The sequence below is a fragment of the Lactuca sativa genome, chromosome 4 (genome assembly GCF_002870075.4).
Source record: "Lactuca sativa cultivar Salinas chromosome 4, Lsat_Salinas_v11, whole genome shotgun sequence".
NCBI lineage: Eukaryota > Viridiplantae > Streptophyta > Magnoliopsida > Asterales > Asteraceae > Lactuca > Lactuca sativa.
The window spans coordinates 185,120,973-185,135,378 of NC_056626.2; the positions used below are offsets into that span (position 1 = coordinate 185,120,973).

Below are 14,406 nucleotides of genomic sequence, written 5' to 3' on the forward strand. Positions count from 1 at the left end.
TTTTTTATTTTTTTATTTTTGATTTCTTATTGATTTGACTAACGATTGTATGAAATTGAGTACAAATTCTGTGATTTCTTATGCATTTGAGTACCGATTCTTTGCATTTGAGGACCAATTTTCTGATTTCTTGCATGCCCTCGGTTTCAAAATCATAATCTTTGCTTAATTGTTTTTTTTTTGTTCATTCATGATGTATTGTTGTTGAATATCCTGAACTTATTTGTTGATTATGTTGGAATATGATTAATCTTTGTAGCTAAAGTATGTATTCTATATTTTTTTTTGTTATTAGCAATGGGAGATAAACAGACATGGACCAATGAGCAAACAAAATGCTTATTGCAAACTTGTATTGAAGAAGTGCAAACCGTGGGTAGAAAAGGTTTGAGTTTGCACAAACAATCATGGCACAAGTTAGGAACAACTATTAAGGAAAAGTATGGCGTGGATTTGAATCAACGACAATTAAAAAACGCCTATGATAACCTTAAAGCCAAATACACAGGATGGTTATACTTAGAAAACAAAACTGGAAACCTTTACAACCCACAAACAAATACTTTTAACTTAACAAATGAGGAGTGGGAGGACTTTAAAAAGGTATACATATATACATATATACATATATACATATATATATATATACACACACACACACATACACACACATATTTATTCTTATATTACTTTGGTTACATTGATTGCGTTTAGGGACATCCGAAAGCTGCTTCTTTGAAAACCGTCCCATTATTGTTTCCAGAGCTTTGTGCAGAACTCTTTGATGGAAGCAGTGCATCTGGTAATCTCAGCTATGCCACATCCCAAACACCATCGGGATCATCTTCTTTCCATGGCGCACCATTACAGCTTTTGGACGCGCCTTCCATTAACATAGATGAAGATGATTTTTTTTTCCAATCATACAAGTGAACATTTTACTCAGACTCCACCTTCTGCTGCTTCACCTTCTGCTGATTCACCTTATGTTGCTTCACCTTCTAGTAACCCCAACAAAAGGGCTAAACCTTCAACTCCTAGACCTCGAGCTCCCAGTGCCTCACCTGATCCACCTTCTTGTGCCTCGCCTAAAGCTTCTATTACTGCTGATGATTTAGCACTGGAGATGCAAAAAGCTCTACGCCATTTGACTCAAGGGCCAACAATTCCCCAGTGTTTAGAGAAGCTTGAGTTGCTCGAGTTAGACCCAATAGACCCTATACGATTTGCTGCGTATCACATTTTTGGAGGGACCATGAATATTAGAGAGATGTGGGTAAATTTGCCTAATGATCCACAAATATTAAGAGGATGGATCGAGATGACAGCTACAAGTTTAGGAGTTTTAAAGGATGGAAAGATTGTTCGTTAAGTTTATATGTTATTTGGTTATTTGCTACTTGGGATTTATGATATGTTTTGGTACTTGAATGTTATTTTGTTATTTGGTACTTGAATGTTATTTGGTTATTTGCTACTTGGGATTTATGATATGTTTTTTGGTACTTGAAATTTATGTTATATTTTTTTGGTACTTGAGATTTATTTTATTATCTTATGTTATATTATTATCTTATGTTATTATATGTTTTCTTGATTAATAGGTTTGTAATGGATCACGACAAAAAGATACTACTCATAATTCTTATGTACTTGTATGTCCGCTACTTTTGGAAGAGGGGTGTCAAACGAGTGCGGGACAACGATTCAGAAATGACAGGACATGAATTTACGTTAGAGTTACTTCACCGTAATCCTCTACAATGTCTTGAAGTGTTACGCATGTCTCGTGAATCATTTGTCCGACTATGTGCTCATTTTAGAGTAAACTACGCGTTAAAGGATAGCAAACATGTGTCGGTTGAGGAGAAGATGGCTATGTTTTTGATGATGATCGGTCATAACCAACGTTATGTGATTATCAAGCGGAGATTTCAACACTCAAAGCAAACAATTCATAAGTTTTTTCATGAAGTGTTGGCCAAAATGTTGCTTTTCGCACATGACATTATAGTACCAACATCTTTTAATCCGAATCCAAACATTTCGGGACATAATAGGAGGCTACGACGGGTGTTCAAGGGAGCAGTTGGTGCACTTGATGGCACTTTGATACATGCTGTTGTCCCTGCAAACAAACATGATTTATATAGAAGTAGGGGAAAAGGCGATTGTTACCAAAACGTATTGGCAATATGTGACTTTAACATGATGTTTACGTTTGTTGTTGCCGGTTGGGAAGGGATAGCACACGATTCTAGAATTTTATCAGAAGCATTAGCAAATCCACATGCACCATTCCCGTTTCCACCTCCAGGTAAATTTATGGTTATTTAAATAGTTTTATCTTTATTTGAAAATAAATGACTTTTTTTTACAGATAAATATTATCTATGTGATGCCGCCTATGCAAACATTCGAGGTTTTATGGCACCGTACCGTAATGTTAGGTATTGGCTTGGAGATTTCCGTCGAAGACGTGCATTAACGAATAAAGAAAAATTTAACCATGGACACGCAAAACTTCGGAATGTCATTGAGCGTGCTTTTGGTGTCTTGAAAGCACGATTCCCTATACTGAAGAGGATGGCACCATTCTCGTTGGTTACACAACGAAACATTACTCTAGCATGTTTTGCGCTTGATAATTTTATAAGAAGAGAGGGACTACGTGATGAGTTTTTTGCACGATATGATGAACCAAATGTCTCGGTTCGGAATAACAATGCAGTCGTTGATAATGATGAAGATGAGATTCCAACACATGGTACTGCTGCGGACCGTGATTATATGAGCCAGTTACGGGATGAAATTGCCGAACAATTGATGCAAAATATGGAATGAAAATTATTAAAGTTTGGTTGTATGAATTTTATTTAAAAATGTTATTGTAAGACTAATTTCGTTGTTTGAATTTTATTTCAATGTTTTAAGACTACAATTATTAAATTTTTGGTATTAACAAACTATTTTCGGTTTATTAAATTACTTTATTTTAAATTTTTTAATATCTGCAGCAGTCTGCAGACGTTAAGAAAACAAACATGCTTCTCATTACAGTCTGCAACACTTTGGTCCACCTCTTTTGCTGCAGAGGTCTGCAGAGGTGGTCCGCAGACTTCAGACAGATTCACTTCGGAAAAACAAACAACACCTTACACTCCACTCTTCACACACTTCACTCTCTTCTTCCCTCTCTCTAAACTCACGAAAATCCTCTCATTTCTCTGCAAAATTTCGAGATTGTGAAGCCCTTGAAGTGTTCTTACTTCCCTCAAGATCATATCCAAGGTAAACAACATCATCTTCTTCCATAGTTTCATGATTCTACTTCTTTTCCTTCTTAGTTTTCTCTTCTTTTCGGATTCTATGCCATTCCATGGCTAGAAATCTTTATTTTTCCCTTGTTGTTTGTAGATTCTCACCATAACACAATGCATGTGTTTGAAATGGTGAAAATCCAGGATCAAACCCATACAAGGAGTGAAAAAGATGCACATATGTTCATGTGACATCAAAATCTAATATTTCATGTTCTTCTCCGTTTCTTTTGTGTTCATGCATGACCAAAAGCATTTAAACCATTTCTAGTACATCTTGGATGCTCATTCATTCCATGCATGTGTTAGAAATCGGGCCTTACCAAAGACATGCATGATGTTCTTGTTGAAATACCCTAATAATGCACACAAGCAAACATGCAATCTGCCAGATTACTTTGTTCGACTTTGAACGGCCATAACTCAGTCATTTCTTGACCAAATCATGATATTCTTTTTGTATTTGTTAGTTACACAAGTTAACTTTCAAACCCAACTGATCTCACTGTAAAATATTAAATATCCGATTCCTGGCAATTTTTACAAAAAGATTGCGCATACAGCTCTTTTTCTGTGATCACTATTTTTGTCTTGCATAATCAAAGGCCTTAAACCCAACCATAAATCTGAGGAAAAATACCTTAGAAACTTAACATATCTAGTGAATGATGGTTGAAATTTCGTGGCTTAAAACCTCACTGAATGGGCTACACAAATTCATGAATTTCAGCCACATTTACACTTCATGCATTATTGCATGCAACTTTTCTTAAATTGTTTGGAATCATTACCCTCATTTCTCTTCTGAATACATTTTTTTACATTTTACCTTTTGAAAGCCCTTGCATGCATGAGATAATCTGGGAAATTTAAAGAGCTTTTGTTATTTCTTTGATTTATTAGAGTTATTGCTAAAACCAAGGGCATAAATCATATAAAATACTTCCAGAGGTCAATAAATCCTAAATAAATTCATGGATGATATGCATGGGGAATAGTGACCCCTCACCAAATTTCAGCAATTTTTGTTACTTTTTAATACGATTTCTAATTTTCTTTTGTTTAGGACATGATAAATTACAAAACCACCGTAGAGGATATGAAAATTTTATCTAACAATTTTCGCATACCTTACCTTTGATGGGTGACTCCAGAAAATAATTTCAAGATTTTCCATCATGTATTACTATTTTTCCCAATTTTTGGTAATTATAATGGTCTAAAAATGGGAGAAATAGTTCTGATTTTCCAAAATTCATGAAAATTTACCAGGATATAATATTATACAGTAGGAGGTTACTTAAAAATTTTGAATATTTTTCTCTATTGTAAACTATTTTTCTCTTATTTTCTAAAATTAATTGCATTAAAATGCACTTAAATACACATAAATACCCAAAACCCGTTTATACATTATGAAAACCACTTTTGATATTTTTCCCAGGTTATTTACACTGTAAATGATGTTACCAAAATTTATGGTGATTTGTTTTAACTGTTTAATATTATTTCTTTAATTTATGATTATTTAAAAGAATAAAACAAGGAAAAATAGAAATACCCACTGAAAAATATCTTTTATATTTTTACCAGCCTAGTTATGTATAATAACAATTAAATAAAAAGTTTGGGTAATTTTGAAAACTGTTTTCTATTTATTTCAATTTTTATTGAAATAAATGCTCAAAAATCCATTTTTATATTTTTCCCAACTTAGTATTGTGTAATAACAGTTAAATAAAAAGTTTCAGAATTTTTATCCCTCGAATGCTATTTTTCGTGAACTTATGTTGTTATAGAGACTTAAAAATTTGGAAAGTTTATATTCCAAGGTTGTAATTAATCGCCCGATATATAGTATTTCATTACTTCAGAAAAAGTGTAACTAATTGATATAAAATCCAATACTAAAACATAAATTGGCATTTCCCTATATGTAGAGTTTAGTATATTAGCATTAGATATCGACATGGAAACTCACTAGTGCGTGTGTTTGATGTCGTAGGATCCCGGTAGTAAGACGTTGGTGCATCCTAAAGTACCGCTTGTGCCTACACAAAACATCGTGAGTATTCACGCACTCCCCTATTTTCAGTTTTTATGTTTTGGGGTGGAAAAGCATGTCCTAAACTATTTATATCCGTTGTATTCACGCACTCCCCTATTTTCGGTTTTTATGTTTTGGGGTGGAAAAGCATGTCTAGAAAAACTATTGTTTGCATGATGTATTTAAATTGTTTATTATCAAACTTGATTGCTATTGTATTGCTATGTATCTTTATGTATGTTTATGCAACACGGAACATGAGAACTTATCGTACTAAGGCCCTAACCTTATCTCTAACCATTAACTCTTTGAGCCAATGGTAATTATGGATAGCGCTAGTAGGAATTGACAACTCCTCACTCGCCCGAATCGCTGGAGTGCATGATACCATATTCATCTATGGAACGATAAGCATAGATCTCGATAGGGCTTCAGTCATAGGTTTGGTTGAGACTCATTGTTTGCTCATACACATACAAACTCGTTTCTCGTTATAGCAATAAACTTGTATTCATTAATAGCAATCAACTATGTTTATCATTAAAGCAATGTACTTATATTTATGAAAAGCCTTATTTCCAGCTCGATTTTATAAACTTGTGAACTCACCAACTATTTTCATAGTTGACGCTCGTCTTACATGCTTTTTCAGGAAATCATTAGTAAGTGAATGTAAAGATTCATCATCATAGAGCATGTTGCATCGTGTTGAAGCTATTATGAAGTTATATTTTGATTAATGTTGTTTTGGAAAAACTTGTACTTTGTTTCTTTTAAGCTATGGGTTGTAAACTTTTAAATACTGCTATGGTGATGTATCTTTATCTTTTGCAATGAAACCGTTATCGCTGTCATACCTTGCGTTTCTGCTTTAGCGGGGTGTGACAGTAAACATAGAGTTTACGGTCATAAACTCTTACTTACCCTTTTCTTTTGTGTTTTGGTGGTCCAAGGTTAAGCATAAGTGGTTCTAGTCCAAAGTACAAGTCATGGAAGGAAGTTAGGGCACCATTTGACCACTTTAGAGGAGTTTACGGCCCAGGAACCATTCCTTGGGAGGTTTACGGCCGTAATCTCCTAAGGAGCTAGGAGATTTCTCTCATGTTTAAGGTCCCTAACACAAAGGTGGTTGATTCTAGACATTATTCCAAGGCATAAGAGGTGTTTAAGGGGCATTTTAACACCTTAAAAGGTGTTTACGGCCTTAGAAGGGGTGTTTACGGTCCAAGCATGCTCTTCGGCCGTAAACTCATGTTTACTCCCCAAATGTTAAGATTTTAATGATCCGAGTCAATTCATGTGTTACAACCAGAAGCTGTTCATCGCCGAAAACCCATTCTACCCGTATAACTCGTCGTATATCGAAACGTTCCGATGTCGTTTTTGGGTTAAGTTAATCAAACATATATGTTTAAATGAAGCTATTGAGTGTCCAAACCTCATAGGAACTCATGAATTTAGCCCAAAATGTTTATTTCATAAATTTTAGAAATGTCCTCGCCAGATTACGGAAACATAATCGGGTGCGACCAAAAGCCCCGTCTAATGCCGGTATCGGGTAGAATTCCACCGTGTCCAAGTTTTGTGACCTATATAAACGTGTTAAACCTTTCAATTGAAGCTTTTTCTTCATCTCTCTACTCTCTCTAACCTCTCTCCTAAATCCAAGTTTAAGGGTCCAAAATCCAAATTTAAGGCTTCAAATCTTTGAGGTAACTTCCCTAACTTGCTATACAACCCCTCTAGCTTTTAAGTTTGAGTTTAAACCATGGATTAGGACCATTATCATGGGTTTACGGCCCTAGAACTATCCTAGGCCGTAAACTCATCTAAAAGGGGTTTTTGAGCAACAAAACCCTTCCAAACCACAACTAGACTTTAGATATGGCTAAATGACTTCATGGAATGGACTTAGAACACTTTAGACATGGATTTTGAGGGATTTGAAAGAGTTTACGGCCAAGGCACATGCTTTGGCCATAAACCCCTCAAACATGAGTATAAACTCATTTTCAACATGTTAGGAAGCCATATACCTTCACCAAAAGCCTTGGAATAAATCATAGAACCAACTAAAAATGGTTTAAGGGCCTTAAACATATAATTTGATGAAAATTGAGAGTTTATGGCCAAGGCACATGCTTGGGCCGTAAACCCTTCATATTGGGGAGTAAACTCCTTTAAAAGTGTTAAAATGCCACATTAACACCCCTAAAGCCTTAGAATAAATTCTAGAATTGTATACAAACAAGTTTTAGACCTTTAAACATAATAAATCATACACTAGGGGAGTTCACAGCCATGAGGGGGTCTCATGGGCTGTAAACTCCAAAAATGTTGCCAAAAATCCCTTAAAACTTCATGAAAGGCCTTGGAACAATTTTAGGAATCACATGTGATTAATTTGGAGACATTAAAACACTTATTCAAGAGTATATAGGAGTTTATGGCCGTAAGCTCCATGCTAGGGCCGTAAACTCCCTTATGTGTTGTCATTTGGTGTTTTAAATTAATTCCAAGCCCTTACACCAACCCTAGGAATTTCCCTTTAAGTGTTTCAAGCCAATTTGCACCATAAACCACCCCACCATGAGTTTACGGCCGTAAACTCATGGGGAATGGGTGTTATAGGCCGAAAACTCTTGTAAGAGTTTACTCTTGAAGAGTAAACTCCATTTCCCAGTCATTCAAGTCCTTTAACGCCACCCGGGTCCCTCCAAATTCTTACAATGGGGTGTTTCCGCGACTAAAAGTGTTTGTCCCTAACAATTAAATAATCTAAGTCCTAATTAGATACAAATGTGTATCTTTGCATTATACTTAGGAACCTCGTGCGTTTGCAAGCCGCGAACCAATGTTTAGCATCCTAAATCGTCACGTTTCTCGTCCGGTGAGTTCATACCCCTACGCTTTTTGCGTGTTTTTCAATGTTTTCAAGGGGGAATACAAGCAAACTATAACGGTTTTCAAAACATAACATTGATGTGTTTCAAATAATATCTGGCAAATTTATAAACACTTTTACTCCTTATGTATTATGCTGAGCATAAGGGATGATTTATCAACTACAACTAAATGGATTTTAGTTAAGAAAATAACCAAACTAATCAAATTATTATGGGAATAATTTGGGGTTCTTTAGTTCTCGTTTTATCATGTACTGATATGTGTATAAAGTTATTAGGTAAACTATATTTGATTCAGTTTATCTCTGTATCATTTGAATGTATTTCCAGATAGTTTCATTGTATGTATCTATATTCACTGTATTATGTTTCATAATCTTTTGTATGTTTGATATCGTATGAGAACCCTGTGAATAGTTAAGTACTAGTTTGTGAGTTAGTCACTACCCTTTATGGATGATCAGTAAATCCTCCCCGGAAGTCTAACCAGAGTCTCCTGGAGGGAGAGCGAGGAATTTGTGAATAGATCTATTCGGGACTGACAATCCCACACCTTAACTGCTAGCTACAGTTAGGTAGGCACGCCTGGGGTGACAAATTCTGGATATCGTTCGACGTCTGAGAAGCATCAAGGTCTCGTTGTCGTATCAACATGGTTACCCGACTCACAATACGTATTAATATAAGTTTATTCACGACTTTGGTTTTGAATTTGATTTTATATCAATCTTCTATCCTTAGATCTTATATCTAGTTCGGGACGGTAATCCCATGGTTTTAGTCTATAGGGTTCATATCTATTGCAGGATGTTATTCCTATGGTTAGAATCTATATCTAGTTCGGGATAGTGATCCCATGATTTTATCAAACTATCTTATATCTAGTTCGGGATAGTAATCCCATGGTTTTTAACAAAGTATTTTGTATCTAGTCCGGGATGGTAGTCCCATGGTTTTCAGTCTCTATTTTCAAGTATATCAAACTATCATGTATCTAGTTCGGGATGTTAGTCCCAAGGTTTTCAAACTACTTTTTATCTACAGTTCGTGTATATTAAAGTATTTTATATCTAATTCAGGATAGTAATCCTATGATTCTCAATATATAGTTTTGTGTATTAAACTATACTCTGTGTTATTCAATCGTTCTTGCATTTAGGAAAATATGGGATTTTCCTAGGGTAACATATAACGCATAATTGAACTGGTAATGAAAGATAACTAAACTGTTTTACATAAGAAAATATGGGATTTTCTTGGATAACAAACGTTTTCGGAAAACTAAAAGAAACTGGTACATTTTTAGAAAACAAACATCTTATGAACTCACCAGCTTTATGTTGATTTTCAAACCGCTTGTATTCTCAGGTCCACGTTAGACAGGTACCCGACGATATGTTTTGGAGAAGACGGAGTGCTCAGAAGACGCGTCTCAACTTTTGTTCATATGATATATGTATAACACTTGTACAATTTACTTTTGAAACAAATGTAAACTTTCAAATATATGTAATGTATTGGTTGTTTACTGTGATTACTATGTACATTGGATTTGATACTCAAGGTGGAGTCAACCCCTGAAATGTTTCCGCCTTTGGTTTTAAGGGTGTGACAGATTGGTATCAGAGCCCTTGTTTATAGTGAATGGAGTATACCAAACCTTACATGGTATAAAACTATAAACACTAAAGGGCCTCAGTGCTCTGAATTAAAAGTATCTTCAAACTATAAGTATTTTCAAAAGTATACAAGTATACCGAACCATCGAGATCTGTAACTACAAGTAGAACAAAACATAAGTAAATGGGTGTTTTACGCTGCGGTTAAACCTGGGCAGTTATGTGGTCGTGTCTAGGATCAACATAGCCTGGCCAACTATATTCATTCGATACACGGCCAACATGTGCTTGGGAGTGACTGTAGTACGCAACATACCTAAAACTTACCCAATACCCCAAACAACGAGTCATCATTGCAGCGAATCATGAAATACTATGGGAGTATTTCTCGAGCCGATCCTTGGTAGAAAGTCCTCGTATATGCGTTGTTCCTTGATCATTACTCTAGCGATCAAATGTTCTGTCTTGATAACTCTTTCCTGCTTTATCGCTTGTTATGATGCTATATCTGTCTTGATGAGATATCCCCTGTTCCATATCTCTTGATTCAATTCAGAGGACTTATGATCCTCTCTTTCCTGATCTTTTTAGATCAAAATGCCTCCAACAAAGAGACCCAGCTCAAAGAACAACAACAATCCTCCTCCGCCACCACCTCCCCCTGAATTTGACCCTGTGATGTTCCAGGCAACTGTCAATGCCGCGGTGGCAGCTGCTTTATCTCAAAGGAACTCAGATGGTTTCGGTGGTACTCAAACCCAAAACCCAGAGAACGGTCAGGGACACCAAAAAGGGGGTTCCTATAAAGACTTCATGAACGCGAAGCCCACATCCTTTGATGGCACTGGAGGTGTCATTTCCCTCACCCGATGGTTCGAGAAAATCGAATCAATCTTTGAAATATGTGCCTGTTCGGAGTCTGATAAAGTAAAGTTTGCTACCTGCACCTTCCTTGACAAAGCCCTGACTTGGTGGAACGGCCGAGTCAATTCTTTAACTCTACTTGTAGCGAATATTATGGGTTGGGAAGCAATGAAGGAGCTTCTACTTGTAGAGTATTGACCTCGGGGAGAAATTCAGAAGTTAGAACATGAACTCTGGAACCTAAAGATGAAGGGTTCCGACATAGCCTCTTATGCTTCAAGATTCAATGATCTGGCGTTACTCTGTCCGGGAATGGTTACCCCGGAGAGTAAAAGGATTCAGAGGTTCATGTGACATCCCCAAAATCTCGGCCAGAAAAGACCGATTTTCATTTATGCTTTTAAATATTTTCAGAGTAAATCCTTTTGATTTGAAAGAGTTGCGGAATTTGTTCCCAAAAACAAAACATGATAAAACATTGTTTACCGAAGCATTTCATAAAAGAAATGTATTTTCATTATAATCAAAACTCGGGGTGTCATGTTCCGATACAGACCAATAAGCATAAACGAATACATTACAAGTCATATAACAAATATAAACATATGCAGACTTGTAAACAAAACAACTTGATGGTTCATCCATCTCATGCCCTTCCGCCACTACCTGTAATACAATTTAAAACTGAGTGGGTCAGGCTTGGGAGCCTGGTGAGCATATAGGGTTTTCAACCCACAATAAATATCATATTTAATTTTCACCAACCAACAATAACCCAATTACCCATTCCCGTTATTCTCACTTTATGTCCCTAAAAGAACTAACACAAGGGACCTAGTCTAAGAATATTTCATCAGGGCGACAACACATGCTTCGGGGGTACCTCAGCAATATAAGTCAAATAAGGCAACCATGAGGGGGATGGAGTACAGCGAATGAACACCCAAGTTCATTAACACCTACAGGTGGCGAACCTGCTAATCTTTCCACAAGACTGTCTAGAATAGCCAATGGTCGTCATCTAAACTCCGCTAGATGACTCAATCAAACAACAACGAGGCCTCTCATCTGTTTATTACACACCAGCTATCTACCAATGTTCTACCCAACATATTAGTAGATAAAAATATACATTTGTATACATAGTTTAAAGAAAACCTGCATAGCATACTTTAATCAACACATATATCACATAACAGATGAGGCACACACACACATAACACATATCTCATAAAGAAATAAGCAGATATGTAAGATAGAAGAGAATGAATACTCATTCACACATAACACAACCAAATATATACACATAGCATGTATTTTTATATAAAATACTTCGTATTATTGTATTAGAAGAAATAACTACACACTCACTTGATCAGAAGACGATCCGACAGCACTACGGCTTATAGAAGTAGTAATCCACAGCAGATCTGGAAGATCTCCTCGAAAATCGAACTTCTCGCGGGCAGATCTTCGACTCGGGAACCGCACTTTTCGGGATCTTCGGGATCTCGGGACTTGCCTCGGGGCTAGAGTATGATACCGGGACTTCAGGATAGCTTTGGCACGAAAAACGATGCAAAAGACTAGAGAGAAGAGAAGAAAATGAACAACTAACAAGGCTGTCTTCGGATCCTTTATATAGAGGCTGGAGCCTCGGAGTACGCGGGGCGTACAGGGCTCCGAAATCGTCATTGCATGCGTCATCCGAAGTGTCGACACTATCGGAGTACGCGGAGCGTTCTCGCGTATGCGGGGCGTACCTCGAATCAGACGGGTGACTCGGCTTCGGATAATACCTCCGAATTTTGAATTAATTTTAATTACAAAATGATTAATAAACTTCGGAAATTCATAACTTCTTCATACGAACTCCGTTTTCGACGTTCTTTATATCCACGGAAAGGTGAGACCACGCTCTACGACTTTCGTTTAGACTCTGTCGGCTAATTTTAATTTTATTTTTATTAATTATTTTTAATAGGCCGGGACAGAAACTTTTGTTATAAATTCATAACTTCTTCGTTTGACGTCCGTTCTTGCCTAACTTTTTATCGTTTCAATACCAACAATGAGATCTTCGATTCTCATTTAGATTGCTTCGGCTAACAACCGCTCGATCTCAAATCGAGTAAAACAGGCTGTATATCGCTAAGCCGAAACTTCGATAAATCATAACTTCCTCATACGAAGTCAGATTTGGGCGTTCTATATATATTCGGAAACCTCGTTTCAATTACTACAACATTAACCAAAGATATTAAGTTTATTTTACACTTAAATTTTGACGCTTATTTTTATTCTTAATTAATCAAACCACATAATTAAGCAATTAAGCAAATAACACATAATACTCAAATAATACATTATTATTATTTCAAAACGGGTTACAAAGGTTAACCTAGACTATTACATTACTAAAAAGTGGCAAGCCCTGAAACACATGCGTTACAATTCTCTCCACCTTAGAATGATTCCGTCCCCGGAATCACACATCAACAAACAAATGTGGATAGCGACTCAACATGTCACTCTCCGTCTCCCAGGTGAGATTCGGCCCATTCGTGTGTTTCCATCGGACAAGCACTAACCCAACCATTTTGCGTCGCAACTTCTTAGTCTTTCGGTCAACAATTGCCTCTGGTTCTTCAATCAACCTTTTGTTCTCATCAATTCTCAATTCAGAAATTGGAATTATATCGGGAACTTCTCCCTTGAACTTCCTCAAATAACACACATGAAAAGTGTTGTGAATTCCATTCAGTTCTTCGGGTAATTCGAGCTTGTAAGCTTGATTCCCAATCCTCTGAAGGACTTTAAACGGTCCAATAAACCTTGGACTCAACTTTCCCTTTTTTTCCAAATCTTATAAGTCCCTTCCACGGCGAGACTTTAAGCAATACCGAATCTCCAACCTCAAAAGTCATCGGTCTTCGCTTCTTGTCAGCATAGCTCTTTTGACGATCTTGAGCTGCTAACATTCTTTCCCCAATTATTTTCAACTTTTCAGCAGTTTGATGAACCATCTCCGGTCCCATAAATTGCTTTTCCCCAGCCTCAAGCCAACAAGACGGCGTACGACACTTCTGTCCATACAAAGCTTGAAAAGGTGCCATCTTAATGCTCGAGTGAAAACTATTATTATAGGAAAATTCTACCAACGGTAAATGTTCATCCCAATTACCTAGGAATTCCAAGGTACATGCTCTCAGCATATCTTCAAGTGTTTGTATTGTTCTTTCACTCTGACCATCAGTCTGCGGATGGTAAGCTGTGCTTAAACATAACTTGGTACCCATTTCCTCTTGTAGACTTTTCCAAAACCTTGATGTGAAACGGCTATCACGATCCGACACAATCGTTAACGGAACACCGTGAAGCCTCACAATTTCCTTCACGTAAGAATTCGCAAGCTTTTCCATAGACCATTTCTCCCTGGCCGCTATGAAATGCGCACTCTTAGTGAATCGATCAACGACCACCCAAATCATGTTGTGACCATTCTTTGTTCTGGGCAGTTTAGTGACAAAATCCATAGCAATGTCTTCCCACTTATCCATAGGCACAGGCAATGGTTCTAAACTCCCGTAAGGTTTCTGATGTTGTGTCTTGACTCTCGCACAAGTCACACACTCGGCCACATACTTTGC

At 36.7% G+C, this 14,406-nt stretch overlaps 2 protein-coding genes across 2 annotated transcripts; both read left to right on the forward strand.

The window, feature by feature from the left end:
• On the forward strand, window positions 1–1,548 carry LOC111887160 (L10-interacting MYB domain-containing protein-like). Its single transcript, XM_023883317.3, has 2 exons — window positions 1–603; window positions 715–1,548. Exons 1-2 carry the CDS (start codon window positions 298–300, stop codon window positions 931–933), a joined length of 525 nt encoding a protein of 174 aa, XP_023739085.3. The 5' UTR covers window positions 1–297; the 3' UTR covers window positions 934–1,548.
• A 165-nt stretch (window positions 1,549–1,713) lies between these two features.
• On the forward strand, window positions 1,714–2,844 carry LOC111887158 (uncharacterized). The gene is made up of 2 exons (XM_042901688.2): window positions 1,714–2,317; window positions 2,381–2,844. Exons 1-2 carry the CDS (start codon window positions 1,714–1,716, stop codon window positions 2,842–2,844), a joined length of 1,068 nt encoding a protein of 355 aa, XP_042757622.2.
• Window positions 2,845–14,406: the final 11,562 nt, after the last annotated feature.